The sequence below is a fragment of the Piliocolobus tephrosceles genome, chromosome 11 (assembly GCF_002776525.5).
Source record: "Piliocolobus tephrosceles isolate RC106 chromosome 11, ASM277652v3, whole genome shotgun sequence".
Lineage (NCBI taxonomy): Eukaryota > Metazoa > Chordata > Mammalia > Primates > Cercopithecidae > Piliocolobus > Piliocolobus tephrosceles.
The window spans coordinates 105,695,544-105,711,626 of NC_045444.1; the positions used below are offsets into that span (position 1 = coordinate 105,695,544).

Consider the following 16,083-nt stretch of genomic DNA (forward strand, 5'->3'; position numbering starts at 1 on the left):
GGCTCGAGGCGGGTCTCGGACAGTCAGCGGCCCAATAGTGTGCTGTACGTGGGGCGGGGCTCAGGTGCGGACGCCGCCGGTTGTCCTCTTCGCTGCTCCGTAGTGACGGGGATTGTTGTGCTGCAGAAATCCGGCTGTCGACTTGAGGACTTGCGTGCCGCTCAGCTCTCGGGACAGTTGGTGCGGCTTCTAAGGGCGCGGGCGAGTTAACGCGGGCCAGTCATTGCTGGTCGCATGGGTAACGAAGAAAGTTCTGCTAGGCAACCTCACTGATTTTTAACTCTGTTGGACTCGATTTGGGAGCTGGATGCCCATTTCATTCTTTTGTGGGCCGAGCCTGGGGGTTTGAGAAACCGGACTGGGGTCAAGGTATTCATCTCACAGCTGGTAGCAGGATGAGGGACGACAAGCCTTGCGGTGCAGGAGAAACGAAGTCAGGCAGGCAGGAGACGCAGCAGTAGGATCTCGTTTGCAGGAGCTCTGTTTCTGACACGCTTTCTACTCCAGGAGCTGCTGCTAAGTAATTTCTGCTCAGCCATGTCGCCGGCTCCAGATGCAGCCCAGGCTCCTGCGTCGATCTCCCTGTTTGACCTCAGTGCGGATGCTCCGGTCCTTCAGGGCCTGAGCCTGGTGAGCCACGCGCCTGGGGAGGCTCTGGCCCGGGCTCCACGTACTTCCTGTTCAGGTATCCGGGAAGGTTTCATGTGAAACGTGACAGGGCTCCTTAGAACATATTGCTCGTTCAGGGAACACATTCTTATTGGTACTCCCGAGCTTAGGAGACCAGTTGATTTCATCTTTCTGCTTGATTAAATTAACTTAATCTCTGGGTAATTTCCAGCACAGCCCTTGTTTTCAAACAAGTCTTTTTGCCATCGCATACGTTAACACCATTCCCTTCAAAAACATTTTAAACTTTGTAGAGATAAAGTTGTCAGATATATTCCACATTTAACCGGGCCCCACTCAAATTATTCCTTTTTGCTGAATATAAAACAATGTATTATTTGTTTTGTATAGCTTTATTTTTTGAGAGTCTTGCTCTGTCGCCCAGGCTGGAGTGCAGTGGCAGGATTTCCGCCCACTGTAATCTCCGCCTCCCGGGTTCAAGTGATTCTCCTGCCTCAGCCTCCCGAGTAGCTGGGACTACAGGCCCACACCACCACGCCCGGCTAATTATTGTATTTTTAGTAGAGACGGGGTTTCACCATGTTGGCCAGGCTGGTCTCAAACTCCTGGTCTCAAGTGATCTGCCTGTGTCAGCCTCCCGCAGTGCTGAGATTACAGGCCTGAGCCACCCTGTCGGGCCTGTTTTGTGTAACTCTAGTTTGGCTAAATCTTTTCTTGCACCTCTTCTTAGACAAACTGTACACTAATTGGAAATGTAAACTTTAAAAAATAGCATTTGGGAAGTGGTTTTTGTACAGTTAAAAATAATTTTAAACTGAACCGAAATTATTTTCTTTAGGATTCGCCTAAACAATCTGTTTGGCTAATTTAAATTAGAGAAGACTCAGACGCAGACTCAGCCAGTGGGGAGGACTTGCATTCGCTGGATCTCGGGAGAGGGCTGCATTTGAGAAGTTTAACCGACCCTAAGGCTTTTACCCTCATCGGGTTCTTTTCCAGAATGCCCAGGGCCAGCTTTTATTTACATTCATTTTACTTTTTTTTTTTTTTGAGGCGGAGTCTCGCTCTGTCGCCCAGGCTGGAGTGCACTGGGGCGCGATCTCGGCTCACTGCAAGCTCCGCCTCCCGGGTTCACGCCATTCTCCTGCCTCAGCCTCCTGAGTAGCTAGGACTACAGGCACCCACCACCGCGCCCGGCTAATTTTTTGTATTTTTAATAGAGACGGGGTTTCACCGTGGTCTCGATCTCCTGACCTTGTGATTCGCCCGCCTCGGCCTCCCAAAGTGCTGGGATTACAGGCGTGAGCCACCACGCCTGGCCTACTTTATTTTTTATGTATTTGTTTTTCTTGAGACAGAGTCTCACTGTCGCCCAGGCTGGAGTGCGGTGGCGCAATCTCGGCTCACTGCAAGCTCCGCCTCCCGGGTTCACACCATTCTCCTGCCTCAGCCTCCTGAGTAGCTGGGACTGCAGGCGCCTGCCACTAAGCCTGGCTAATTTTTTGTATTTTTAGTAGAGACGGGGTTTCACCGTGTTAGCCAGGATGGTCTCGATCTCCTGACTTCGTGATCTGTCTGCCTCAGCCTCCCAAAGTGCTGGGATTACAGGCGTGAGCCACTGTGTCTGGCCAATTTTATTTCCATTCATTTTACATACATCTTTTTAGAAGCATGTTTATTGCATTAAGTGATTGCTGTACTGTTTATTTCATGACTACTAGAGTGTAAATTCCTTGAAGGCAGTATCATGCCATCTCCTCCTCTGCTTTGTATATCACACACTGAATATAATTCTTGTCACTGTGGATTTGGGCTCCCTTTCTATGTCTAATTCCTCTTCCCTTATTTAGGCTCAGGGGAGAGAGAAAGCCCAGAAAGAAAGCTACTCCAGGGTCCTGTGGATATTTCAGACAAGTTATTCTGTTCATCCTGTGACCAAACCTTCCAGAACCACCAAGAACAGGTAATAGGTCAGGTGCAGAACTAGATGTTAGAAGCAAAAGTGTAATGGTGGGTGCGGAGAGGTAGACATTTGATTTGTCTTCATAAAGGTCCATGCTTTGACTGAGGCAGTTGGTGTTACCTGGTCGTACTTCCTAGAATTCTATAACTAGTCTTGGCCAGTACACAAGGCCAGGCTGGGGCATATTTCTACCTTTATTTCACTCTTTGTCTTTGTACTAGAGGGAACATTATAAGCTTGACTGGCATCGGTTTAACCTAAAGCAACGTCTCAAGGACAAGCCTCTCCTGTCTGCCCTGGACTTTGAAAAGCAGAGCTCCACAGGTGATGACTGGTAGGGGGACCTATGTAGGAGTAGGACATGGAGGTATAAGAAAGCACTAGTTTAGAGTCTGAGCAAAGAACAAAGATGGGGTACCAAACTTGTGTATCTCATGTTGTCTGTCCTCAGGAGATCTTTCCAGCATCTCGGGATCAGAAGACTCAGACTCAGCCAGTGAGGAGGACTTGCAGACACTGGATCAGGAGAGGGCTATATTTGAGAAGTTTAGCCAACCCCAAGGCTTTTTCCCTCATCGGGTTCTTTTCCAGAATGCCCAGGGCCAGTTTCTTTATGCCTACCGCTGTGTCCTAGGCCCTCATCAGGCAAGTGACAGTACAGGTTGTATGGCTAACCCCAGCTTTTTGTACACCCAGCCTAGATTTCCTTAGCCTACTGCATTTCTCCCTGCTTCTTTTCCTTCCTGTTGGGTGTGGGTATCACTCTTGACAACATAGTTTTGGATTGAAACTGGCCTGAATTTTAAGTTTAAGGGAATTAAGTTTGGAAACAAACCAATTTAGGTTTGAATTGTGATTCTACCACTTCATCTTAACTACCTCTCCAAGCCTCAAATTTCCTTGTTTGTCAAATGGAAACAAGTCTCAGGGTGGTAATATTAAATGAAATAATGTTTGTGAAAATTGGCCCTTGGTTTCTTGCTCTCAGTGAATGCAACAGATATGTTTCTGATGCTTCTCTGTCATCAAGGATCCCCCAGGAGAGGCAGAACTGCTGCTACAGAACCTGCAAAGTAGAGGTCCCAGAGACTGCGTGGTGCTCATGGCTGCAGCTGGGCACTTTGCTGGTGCCATATTTCAAGGGTGAGAGGGTGCTGCATGAGGGTAAGGATGGAGTGGATCCTGTTAGCTAGGGAGCACCAGCTGGTCTCCAGTACTGAGTCTGTGCTGTCTACAGAAGAGAAGTGGTGACACACAAAACCTTTCACCGCTATACGGTGCGGGCCAAGCGGGGCACAGCCCAGGGGCTTCAGGATGCCCGGGGTGGGCCATCACGCTCTGCTGGAGCCAACCTGAGGCGCTACAATGAAGCCACACTATATAAGGTGAGTTAAGCCTTTTAGCTCTGGTGGTACGGATCCATACTCTTTTTGCATCTCAGTTCAACTCACTGTTAAGTAGGAACGTTTTTGACTCATATCCTTCCAATTTTCATTATAGGTAGACAAAGGTAGATGAGGGATTCCCCAGGAGCCTTAGTCCTCTCATTGTTTCTCTGTGTTATCCTCTACTTTCCACTCCTTGCACTTCTGTGGGCCATTTTTTTAGTTGGAGATTTAAAAATACCAAGTGAAGGTATGCAGGACTGAGTTACTCTCTTCTCTAGGATGTTCGTGACCTGCTGGCAGGGCCAGGCTGGGCTAAGGCGCTGGAGGAGGCTGGTACAATACTGTTGCGTGCTCCCCGCTCTGGCCGGTCTTTGTTCTTTGGAGGCAAGGGGGCACCCCTGCAAAGGGGGGATCCCCGACTTTGGGATATCCCCCTCGCCACCCGCAGACCCACCTTCCAAGAGCTACAGCGTGTGCTCCATAAGCTGACCACTTTGCATGTCTATGGTGAGCCTTTGCTCCAGATCCCAATTCCCTAGACCTTCCTGTTCTCTCCAACGTAAGCCTCCATTCTCATTGGTATATCCAGAGGACTTTCTAAGCCTTGCACTGCAGCCCAGCTACATCTGCATTGAGAGAAATCTCCACTAGCTTCTCCTCAGATAAGGTTGAGAAAGATCTTTTGTTTTATGGCAGAAGACGACCCTCGGGAAGCAGTCAGACTGCACTTACCTCAGACACACTGGAAAACAGTAAGAGAGGAGAGAAAGAAGCCCACTGAGGAAGAAATAAGAAAGATCTGCAGTGATGAGAAGGAAGCACTTGAGCAGAATGAGGAATCTCCCAAACAGGGTTTGATTACTATCTGGCAACTGTCCGATCTGAGTTTCTGTCCTAAAAATGCAGTGGCAAATTCCCTACTCTCATAACTGACCCATTTCCTTATTTAAACACACACCCACACAGTGTCTGTATCTTAGCAATTACTGAGACATGTTTAGTGACCTTTCCAAATCTATTATCTCTTTTGTTATGGATGTTTCCCCAGAGCTAAGAAAGTCTTTGCATGGAGCAGATGTGTGGATGTGTTGCATGGATCTCACATAGTTTATCTTTGATTGGATGCTGTGGTTTGAGACTGAGGGCTGCTTTCATGTTTTCCTCTATTGTGTAGCATCCTAAGGCTGCTCACAGGGAGAGTCCAGCGACTTGTTCTTGTCTGGGCTGAGAGTCTCATTTCTGCATGGGATATAATGGCCTCAACTCTTGATGTGCTACTTTATCTGGGTGACAAAAACAATTTCATTTCAGGCTTTCATTCTTATGCATTTGCTTCCACCCTCTGCGTACTCCCTAGATGGATTTCACATGTCAGGTTTTTCCCTAGGTTCAGGGTCGGAGGGAGAAGATGGCTTTCAGGTAGAGTTGGAGTTAGTGGAGTTGACTGTGGGGACTCTGGATCTTCGTGAGTCTGAAGTATTGCCCAAGCGGAGAAGGAGAAAAAGGAATAAGAAGGAGAAAAGCCGAGACCAGGAGGCTGGGGCACATCAGGTTCTTCTCCAGCAACCTCAAGAAGATGAGCCTTCCACACAGTCATCCCAGGCAGTTGCAGCCCCCTTGGGTCCTTTGCTGGATGAGGCCAAAGCCCCTGGTCAGCGAGAGCTCTGGGATGCACTGCTTGCTGCTTGCCGAGCTGGAGATTTTGGAGTGCTGAAGCTCCAGCTAACACCCAGCCCTGCAGACGCTGGAATTCTGTCTCTGCTCAGTGCCCCCTTGGGCTCCGGTGGCTTTACTCTCCTGCATGCAGCAGCTGCAGCTGGCAGAGGCTCAGTGGTTCGTCTGCTGCTGGAAGCAGGTGCCGACCCCACTGTGCAGTGAGTAAAGGTCCCTATCCTGAGTCATTTTGGGTATAGAGAGGATAATTTGGAGGTTAAAGTTGACACTGGCTACTTGACAATATTCTCTTGATCTGGTTGGGTGATGTTAGGAAAGGTAGGAGGCAAGTTAAACCCATTTTTGGAGTTTTTGTGCCTAGGGACTCTCGGGCCCGGCCACCTTATACTGTTGCGGCTGACAAATCAACACGTAATGAGTTCCGAAGGTTCATGGAGAAGAATCCAGATGCCTATGATTACAACAAGGCTCAGGTCAGCTGGAATAGGAAGGACAAGCAGAATGGGAAGGCATCACCGTTCCTGGCTAGATCCTTTCTACTTCTTGCAGTTTTACCAAGGAGAGCTTATAGGGTCTTATATTTGAAATCCTCCAGGTGCCAGGACCATTGACACCAGAAATGGAGGCACGGCAGGCTACACGGAAAAGGGAGCAGAAGGCAGCCCGGCGGCAACGGGAGGAACAGCAGCGGAGGCAGCAGGAGCAGGAGGAGCATGAACGAGAAGAGCAGCGGCGATTTGCCGCCCTCAGTGACCAAGAGAAGGTGAGACTGGAGGTTCTCTTGTCCATGGAAAGGCTTCCTAGAGGTCTAGCCCCTTCCCCAGCTTGCAGCTGTCACCTCTTGGTGCCCTACTCACCACTGGGGCCTTGTCCTTAACACAACTTGTCTCCCTCAGAGAGCTCTGGCTGCAGATCGCCAACTCGCTGCCCAGTTGGGAGCCCCTACCTCTCCAATCCCTGACTCTGCAATCGTCAATACTCGGTATGGGGCGGGGGATGCGGGAGTGGGTGTACTGTAATGTTGCAGGGACCATTGGGGGTGAAATGAGTGCCTGCACAGTATTCAGAAGGGTTATTGAGGAGATTTGAGATGTTCTGGCAGATGCTGCAGTGAAAACAGAAATGACAGGAGGAGGGATGGGGAGAGCGTGGATTGGAAAGTTTCTGGGGTACCTGTCCAGCCATTTTTCTTCCTCTTGTTCAGACGCTGCTGGAGTTGTGGGGCATCCCTCCAAGGCCTCACTCCCTTTCACTACCTCGACTTCTCTTTCTGCTCCACACGTTGCCTCCAGGATCATCGCCGTCAGGCAGGGAGGCCCTCTTCCTGATCTCTTACAGCTCTACCTGGGGCCAACTCAGGGACCTGAGAGCACATTCACAACAGCCCTAGGTTTTCTCATCCCCATGAAACCAGAGGTTATTTGGAAGATAGGGGTGAAGGACACTCGGGAACCAGGGCAAAGACAGGGCTACAGAGGCATGTGGAGCTGGTACTGTCTCTGGAACTTTAATCACAATAAAGTTTGGCAAGGAATGTGTGCTTGTACTTACATTCAGAGGCATTGTGGCCTTTAATTCCTTATGGTTACTGTGGCCAGCACCAAGGGATCCTGCCCACTCCATGTCCCAGATCCAAGGGTTACCTTTCTTTTTTTTTTTTTTTTTGAGATGGAGTCTCACTGTCACCCAGGCTGGAGTGCAGTGGCACGATCTCCACTCACTGCAACCTCCGCCTCCTGGGTTCAAGCAATTCTCCTGCCTCAGCCTCCCAAGTAGCTGGGATTACAAGCAGCCCACCATCACACCCGGCTAATTTTTATATTTTTAGTGGAGACGGGGTTTCACCATGTTGGCCAGGCTGGTCTTGAACTCCTGACCTCAGGTGATCCACCCGTCTCAGCCTCCCAAAGTGCTGGGATTACAGGCGTGAGCTACCACACCCGGCCTACCTTTCTTTCAGTGTCCACTTAACTCCATTGGTTCAGAGGCACTCAGTGTATCAGCTGAAAGGGAATTGGTATGTGTCCTGTGCAAAGTACTAGTGCTATTGAGGATAGGCTTATCCAAAAATTGGACTTGGGGCTGGGGAGGTACATTTTCTAGTTCCAGCAATGTGATTTTGTTGAGGGCTCCCCTAGGAAACAGCAGGAATCTTGGCACGTAGAGGGTCTGTTGTGGCCCCTGCTTTGTCCAGTACCGGCCCAAGTTAAACCCATTGATCCAAACTTGGCCCTGGGGAATAGGGAGCAGGAAAGAGGGGAAAAGAAAGGGTCATCTCTCCAGGGGTAGAATCATACCCTTTTGGGTTTCTAATCAGAGGATACTTTCTGCTCCCCTCCTGTGATTTTTCTCTTTTACCTTCCTGCTACCCAAACCACCACCATTAGCAGTACCTTGGTCCATCCAGGTAGATGTAGAAATGTGTCCCCAACTGAGCCTAAAATTGGAAATGTTTTGGAGTAGAATGTGGGGCCAGAAGGAGCTTGAGGATATGGCCATTTTGGCAACTGGAGGGGAAACCACCACTTTACAAGGTTATCAATTTTCAGAGGGAACATCATCCACTGGGTAAGGATTGTTTGCCCCAGAATTGGTGGCTCCAACAGGCCCTGTAGGGAAGGAAAATGAAAAGTCATCATTCACTAAGCTTTGAGGCCAAGCTATCCTTAATCAAGCCCTGGGATGTAACTAGACAAAGCTAGCTCACCTTGAAGTCACTGCTGTTAGACCCAAAACTGAGCCTCCCCATATTCTCCACCAAGATATCCAGTTTGGACCCCACTTTCCCCGTCAAAAGTAGTTTGTCTCTCATATTTCGCTCCAAAACACCCTGGAACACCTATGGATAGGAGATAGGATAGGAGCAAGGCTCAGCATTAGCTCTTAGCCACTGCATGGGAGACCACATTAGGATACTTATTTGGAGGGCAGAGAGAATGTAGCCATCTCTCACCCATCTATTCTAGAACTCTATCCTTAATCAAACTCTTCCTCATCCCAGCTTATCCCTGGAACCCTCTGCAAATCAGAGCAGGCAGATGGAAAAGTGTAAATATGGGGAACTTAAGGCTAATGCTTCCTGGGGAAGGGAGGAGTTTGGGGCTTACGGCCTGGAATTAGGTTCTCACCCCATCCACCATCACATAGGCACGGTCATGGACTCCATTATTTGGCACCCAGAATGGTGTTGGTTCAAAAATGGTATGTGTCATATAGGTTCGGTACAACATGAAGCCATGGTCCTGGGTATGGAAGAATGAGTACTTCAGACAAACAGAAATAGGACACTGTGACTATAGCCAAGGAACTTTTGTCTGTAGCTGTTGAGAGAGGTTGTCTTCTCCACTAGATGTGGGTTTATGCCTTACCTGCTTGACAGCCTCAAAGGTCATTGGCAAGATTGAACGAATGGGCCCACCAGGGCATAACAAGTCTAGGAAAGCCAGCAAATGCCCAACCTATTAGAATAAGGGAGAAGAATCAGAATATCAGGGAAGTTTCTGGATAGAGGACAAGAAAGAATAGGCTAGCTAGAAAAAATAGGTGTGGTATTAGAGAAAAGATGTGGAGGAACTTACCAGGTGCAGAGTCAAAGGTCCAAGCATCATCTTGGGGCTGGGGGGAGGTAAAGGTCCCAAAGGAACTTCCTGGAACTGAGCCCAAATTCTCTCAGGAGCCATAGGAAAACCACAGAAAACAATACCTATTCCAAGACTCTAGGGCAAAGTTCCTAACCTGGGGCCCAGGGAAGAGCTTCAGGGGTCATGGAGGCTCAGTAATTTTGCACACCTGTGTGTCTTCACACATATTTCCATTTGGGTGAATGGGAAATGCTTCAGTGGGATGCTCAGAGGGCTCTGTGGCCCAGACAATAACCACCAATTTATGGGATCCCTTTACAATGTGGGCACTCCCTTCTTCCAAATTAATAAAAGCCTTTGGAGCTTAATGAAGTGGTAGGGTACCTTGCTGATGACATCTCGAAGAGCAAAAAGCTTAGGTGTGGGGTCCCCTGCTTCAGATATAGGTGCATCATAGTCATAGCTGGTAGTAATTGAAAGGAAGCGTCCCTTCTTATCGGCACCTGAAGTTGAGCCAATTTAATTCAACATCTATTTCAGATGACAGGCACTACTAAGCATGCTTCATGCAGAGAATTTTGCCATCAGAGGGGGCAGTGGTGGCCATATTCAGCTTCTAGACATCGTAATCCACCTGGCCCTTAGATTCTAATTCCTTCTTACCTCCCTGCTTCCATCCCAGGGACCATCTGGACTCACCATTCCAATATCCAAAGTTGGTACCTCCATGGAACATGTACCTGAAGTGAGAGAGGGTGGGGGAACAGGTAAAAGCTGACTCACTGAATCTTAACTTTCATCCCCAACTCCCAGCTACAGATTCATATTGCCCCCAGTGTCTTTACTTACATGTTCACACTGGCTCCCAACTTGAGCATGTTCTCTAGTCCTTTGGTTACAGCTGACACAGACCGTGTGGAGTGATTCTGGCCCCAGTAATCCAGCCAGCCTGTGTAGTACTCAGAGTTTACCTAGAGTGTGAAATGAAAGAAGCTGTGAGTGAGATGGAACTAAGCTGGACCCATTCCTATCCCTGATTCCCTGATTCCCCTCTGGCCCCTCACCAATGGCCCATGGGGTTCATACTTCCGAAGCAGGGTAAAGATTTTGGTCATGTTGTCAGCTGTGAAAAGGAGGCAAAAGAAAAAGATAAATACCGTGGAAGAGGTGTCCCTTCCCCAGACTCCACTCCCAGCCCTTGCTTGAGACCTGGGCCAAAATCTACAGTGGTATAGAGTCCCTGGAGGGAGCCACACTTGAGTCCTTCAGGCCCATCTGTGGTGAAGAGCAAGATCTTTTCTCCTAGTAGTGCACGGAAGAGTCCAGCCAAGTGCCTCATGTAACTGAAGTCACAGGCTCCATAGCTACCGTATTCATTCTCCACCTGCCAGAGGGGAGGGAAAGTGGAACCCAGCTATGGGATTGAGGTCAAGGACCCCTTGTACCTCTTTCCCCTGCCCCAGTCACTTCCCCTTTGTACCTGAATGCTAATGATGTTGCCCCCATTGTGGTAAAGCCATGGATATAACTTGGGCAGCAAGACCTTGAACCAGGAGTCTACAGCGGCAAGGAAGTCTAAAAGAAGAGCAGAGCTTCTGCGTTAGGGGCTACCATCACACTTGCTCACCACTAAATATGGGAAGCAATGACTCTTGTCAAGAAATTCCTAACCCTAAGCACCTTGTATATTTGCCTGTCAATGAAATTTGAACATAGGAAACCTTAAAGTAGTGTCTCTTAAAAACAAATGTAGGCTGGGCATGGTTGCTCATGCCTGTAATCCCAACACTGGGAGACCGAGGCGGGCGGATCACGAGATCAGGAGTTCAAGACCAGCCTGGCCAACATAGTGAAACCCCGTCTCTACTAAAAATACAACAAAAAATTAGCCGGGTGTGGTCGTGGGCACCTGTAATCCCGGCTACTCTGGAGGCTGAGGCAGGAGAATCACTTGAACCCGGGAGGTGGAGGTTGCAGTGAGCATTGCACCACTGCACTCCAGCCTGGGTGACAGAGTGAGACTCCGTCTCAAAAAAAAAAAAAAAAAAAAGTAAGATGCTTATGTGAATTTAATGGTATCTACACAAAAAATAAACATAAGAAAAATGTTAAATACATAGCCTAGAGCTATTATTATATAATCAACTTATACCTGAGATTGGTACAAAGTATGGGAATTCACAGAAATGTAGAATGATGTAACTGATAATGCAGGTGATTTAAATAAGCAATTAAAACATTATTATATAAGTTGAGTATCCTTACTCTGAAATTTAAAATGCTCCAAAATTTGAAATTTTTGACCATCAACATGATACTACAAGTGGAAAATTCCATATCTGACCTTTAACTTCTGATGGTTCAATGTGCACAAACTTTGCTTCATGCACACAATAATTTAAAATATTCTATTCCTGGCTGAGTGTGGTGGCTCACACCTGCAATCCCAGCACTCTGGGACTCTGAGGCAGGTGGATCACTTGAGCCCAGGAGTTTGAGACCAGTGGGACAACATGGTGAAACCCTGTCTCTTAAAAAAAAAAAAAAAAAAAAGACATGGCCTGGCATGGTGGCTTATGCCTGGAATCCCAGTATTTTGGGAGGCTGAGGTGGATGGATCACCTGAGGTCAGGAGTTTGAGACCAGCCTGGCCAAAATGGCAAAATGCCATCTCTACTAAAAATACAAAAGTTGGCTGGGCATGGTGGGCATGCACCTGTAGCCCCAGCCACTCAGGAGGCTGAGACAAGAGAATTGCTTAAATCTGGGAGGCAGAGGCTGTTGTGAGATTACCTCATGCCACCGCACTCTACCCTGGGTGACAAAGCAAGACTCCATCTCAAAAAGATAAAATAATAAAACATAAAATAAAATATTGTATTCCCTAGCAAGGAAGGAGGATAAAATACATTGGTAAGGCTGGGCGCAGTGGCTCATGCCTGTAATCCCAGCACTTTGGGAGGCTGAGGCAGGCAGATCACAAGGTCAACAGATTGAGGCCATCCTGGCCAACATGGTGAAACCCTGTCTCTACTAAAAATACAAAAAAATTAGCTGGGCGTGGTGGCGTGTGCCTGTAATCCCAGCTACTCAGGAGGCTGAGGCAGGACAATCACTTGAACCCGGGAGGCAGAGGTTGCAGTGAGCTGACACTGTACCACTGCACTCCATCCTGGGCAACAAGAGTGAAACTCCATCTCAAAACAAACAAAAATGGTGGTATATGGGGAGCCTAAAATATAGAGGGAGTGGCCAGGTGTGGTGGCTCATGCCTGTAATTCCAGCACTTTCGGAGGCCAAGGCGGGGGTGGATGACCTGAAGTCAGGAGTTTGAGACCCTCCTGGCCAACATGGCAAAACCTGTCTCTACTAAAAACACAAACAATTAGCCGGGCAAGGTAGTAAGTGCCTGCAATCCCAGTTACTCGGGAGGCTGAGGCAGGAGAATCACTTGAAACTGGCAGTCGGAGATTGCAGAGAGCCAGGGTCACGTGACTGCACTCTGGGCAACAGAGCAAGACTCTGTCTCAAAAAAAATAAAAATGTTATATATATGTGTGTGTGTGTATGTATATACACACATATATACATATATATATGTATGTATAGAGAGAGCAAAGAGAAACCAGGAAGGCCTCCCCAAGGTGACTTCTGCAGGAAGCTTGTGATGAAGGAGTACCACATGCAAAGGCCTCAAAGCCCAAGGCCTGGTAGGTCTGAAGAACAGCAATGAGGCCACTGTGGCTGGAGCAGAGTGAACATGGGGGAGAAGAGCAATAATGTCGAGGAGGTGACTGGGGTCAATTGCGTAGGACCTACCACATTAAGGAATTTATGGTTCATATTCAGAATGAGATGAGAATCTACTGGAGAGGTTTAAGCAGAGAAATGACAAGATCTGAGATGTATCTTTAAACTTATATTTGAACAGGATCACACTGGCTGCTCTACTGAGAACAGATTGTATGGGAGAGAGGGCAAACAAGGGAAACCAGTTAGGAAGCTATAAAATAAGCCAGCTGAGAGAGATGGTTTGGACCAGGGTGGAGGCAATGGTGGTGATAAAAAGCACTTAAATTTAATGTTTGTGATGATACAGCTGATAGGATTTTCTATTTTTTTGAGACAAAGTCTCTTCGATCTGTCACCCAGGCTGGAGTGTAGTTGCTCCATCTCAACTCACTGCAACCTCCGATCCCTGGGCCCAAGCAATTCTCCTGCCTCAGCCTCCCAAGTAGCTGGGATTACAGGCGCCCACCACCTCGCCCAGCTGATTTTTTGTATTTTTAGTAGAGATGGCATTTTGCTGTGTTGGCCAGGTGGGTCTCAAACTCCTGACCTCAGGTCATCCGCCCGCCTCGGCCTCCAAAAGTGCTGGGATTACAGGCATGAGCCACCGCCCCCAGCCATTTTTTGTTTTTTTTTTTTTAAATCAGTTTCTTCCACTATATTATAAGCTCTACAGCACAAGGATGGGGGTCTGTCTGGTCCCCCAGTTTCTAGCATCCTGCTGGGTATGACGGAAACACTTGGTAAATGAATGATGACCTCCAATTTGGGAATGGTGTCTTCTGCTTTTGGCACCCAAATGGCCCTTTTTACTTACTTGCCTCTGTGTTATATCTTTTGTCTCAACTCACCTGGATCTGAGGTTCTCAGATGAATTTCAGGTTTTCGAAGCAACCAGGATGGGAGACCCCCCTGAGACAAACATAAAGAGAACAAAGAAGCATGTAGGTTTTGTTTTGGGGTGTGGTGGGGAAGGTAGGAAGGGAAGGAATTGAGTATAGTGCTGGAAATGGCCCTAGGGTGTGGGCAGATGGGAATAGTCTAGGAACTGCACAAGCATAACTGGTTCTAACCCTTCTCCAGCTAACTCACCATCTCCCACTCTGCACAGATGTAAGGTCCTGGTCTCAGTATGACCAAAAGGTTCGCTAGAGCTGCCTCATTCAGAAAGGCAATGAGGTCCCGGCTGCCATTAAAGTTATAGACCCCAGGCTGTGGCTCGTGGTAGTTCCAGGGCACATAACTGAGAAAGGAAAAGGTTAATAGGGCCCAAGGTGGAGAGACGCCAGGGAGGCCTAAGGGCTCAGGCCTTGCAGGGAATCTCCAGGAAGCAGTTGGAAGGAGGTCCTGGCCTGCTCTTTCCCACCCTTGGCCTAGGAGTCCTGGCAGTCTTCCTGTCCCGACCTCCTTTCTAAGGGGGCTGTAGAAAGAGTAGATACCATCCCTCCACAGCTCTTGCGAGCACTTCTTACAACTGTATGGCGTTGAGGCCGCTCCATCGCATCTTCAAAAGCCGGTCGGCCCAAAGCACCCGCGGTACCCGAAAGTAGTGCAGGCTGCCCGATACATAGCGGAACGGGGCCCCGTCTAGGAGAAACCTGTCCTGATCCCGATCCACTACGAACGACCGACTGTCTGCCTACAAAGAGAAAGAGACGCTGCTCAGCAGAGGCCTGGGTCGAGGGTCAGCGCCTGTCAAGAGCGGAGGAGATGGAACTACCCCTGCGGGTTGTTTGGCTGTTACTTTGGACTTTCTCTCATCCGCTGGATCTGATCCCGCGTCACCTCACCCGGCCGGCTGGTTCGCCGCCTCATCTTACCTGGGGCAGCAGTAGCGTCAGGCTGAGCGGCAGCAGCAGGGAGCGAAGGCAGGACAGCTTCTTGGGAGCCATGGCGCTTACAGCGCTCCTCTAGACTGAGACGGCGGACAGACCGTCACGTGTCGGATTCCTGGGAGGGAACCTCAGCGAGCAAGGGGGCGGAGATCACCTCAAGTTGCCAGGCGGTTAGCCTGGACTTCCTCTCCAGCCTGCAGCCACCCCCTTACTCTACTAGTTTGTAAAATCCTCTACATCATGTTAAAGTGCAGTTCACGAACCAGCTTCATCAATGTCACCTGGGAGCTTGTTAGAACTGGAGAATCTGGCTGGGCGCGATGGCTCACGCCTGTAATCCCAAAACTTTGGGAGGCCGAGGCGGGTGGATCACTTGAGGTCAGGAGTTCAAGACCAGCTTGGCCAACAGGGCGAAACCCTGTCTCTACTAAAAATACAAAATTTAGCCGGGCCTGGTGGCGCGTGCCTGTATTCCCAGCTACTCGAGGGTGGGGGCTGAGGCAGGAGAATTGCTTGAACCCGGAAGGCGGAGGTTGCAGTGAACCGAGATCCTGCCACTGCACTCCAGCCTGGGCAACAGAGCGAGACTCCGTCTCAAAAAAACAAACAAACAAAAAAGAAATGCAAAACCTCAGATCCTACCTCAGACCTATAGAATCAGAACTTGTATTTTAACAAGATTCCCAGGTGATCCTAGGCACCTTTGAAATTGAGAAGCATGGCTTTACTTGACTGGGGGCCCTGAAGACAGGGAGTGCCCTGTTCATCTCAAATCCTCAGCTTCTAGCACAGGGTCTGGCACATAGTAGGTTAAATCTGGATGAATGAATGTCAGAACCAAAGGGCTAAAACAGGTTCAGAATCGAGGGAAACTGTTGGAAAATCTTCAGAGTGATCCGGGGTGTGGAAGGAAGGAACCAGGTCACGAGAAGGACCTCTTTCCTGGAGAGCACTGTTTCAGCAAAACAGCAATTCCCTCCTGGCCATTCCACCTTCTTTGGAAGTGCACCCCTCTCCAGCTTACCCTGCCTGCCTCGGCAACAGATGTTAAGGACAACTGCTTTGTGCCAAGGCTTGGAAATTTGTGAATTTCTTTTCCTTTTGCCTTTGCAATCTCAAGAATGGGATGTGAAGATCAGGGTAATAATAATTACTGTTTATTGACATGTACTGAAGGCTATGTGTCAGATATTGTATTAAACACTGTACATCTCATTTAATCT

At 48.6% G+C, this 16,083-nt stretch overlaps 2 protein-coding genes across 10 annotated transcripts; one reads left to right on the forward strand and one right to left on the reverse strand.

The window, feature by feature from the left end:
• The first annotated feature begins 39 nt into the window (after positions 1-39).
• On the forward strand, positions 40-7,205 carry ANKZF1 (ankyrin repeat and zinc finger peptidyl tRNA hydrolase 1). Of its 7 annotated transcripts, none has more exons than XM_023221634.2 (14): positions 40-180; positions 508-630; positions 2,481-2,593; positions 2,815-2,917; positions 3,045-3,238; positions 3,624-3,736; positions 3,831-3,978; positions 4,260-4,488; positions 4,678-4,833; positions 5,369-5,855; positions 6,017-6,128; positions 6,251-6,418; positions 6,552-6,637; positions 6,860-7,193. In XM_023221634.2, the coding sequence occupies exons 6-14, from the start codon at positions 3,696-3,698 to the stop codon at positions 6,981-6,983; spliced, it is 1,551 nt and encodes a 516-aa protein (XP_023077402.2). In that variant the 5' UTR covers positions 40-180; positions 508-630; positions 2,481-2,593; positions 2,815-2,917; positions 3,045-3,238; positions 3,624-3,695; the 3' UTR covers positions 6,984-7,193. The 7 variants fall into 7 exon arrangements, 6 of the variants coding, with proteins under 6 accessions (XP_023077402.2, XP_023077378.2, XP_023077386.2 ...); XR_002733543.2 differs by having other exon boundaries at positions 43-180; positions 508-685; positions 6,017-6,159; XM_023221610.3 differs by having other exon boundaries at positions 43-180; positions 508-685.
• On the reverse strand, positions 7,139-15,014 carry GLB1L (galactosidase beta 1 like). 3 transcript variants are annotated; one of them, XM_023221659.3, is made up of 16 exons: positions 14,846-15,014; positions 14,498-14,664; positions 14,118-14,268; positions 13,877-13,937; positions 10,717-10,811; positions 10,446-10,620; positions 10,301-10,359; positions 10,086-10,207; positions 9,936-9,976; positions 9,621-9,739; positions 9,234-9,308; positions 9,024-9,113; positions 8,784-8,897; positions 8,363-8,494; positions 8,049-8,264; positions 7,139-7,887 (listed from the first exon to the last, which is right to left on the reverse strand). In XM_023221659.3, exons 1-16 carry the CDS (start codon positions 14,915-14,917, stop codon positions 7,612-7,614), a joined length of 1,965 nt encoding a protein of 654 aa, XP_023077427.1. In that variant the 5' UTR covers positions 14,918-15,014; the 3' UTR covers positions 7,139-7,611. The 3 variants fall into 3 exon arrangements, with proteins under 3 accessions (XP_023077427.1, XP_023077448.1, XP_023077438.1); XM_023221680.2 differs by lacking the exon at positions 14,118-14,268 and having other exon boundaries at positions 14,846-14,975; XM_023221670.3 differs by lacking the exons at positions 10,446-10,620; positions 10,717-10,811.
• Positions 15,015-16,083: the final 1,069 nt, after the last annotated feature.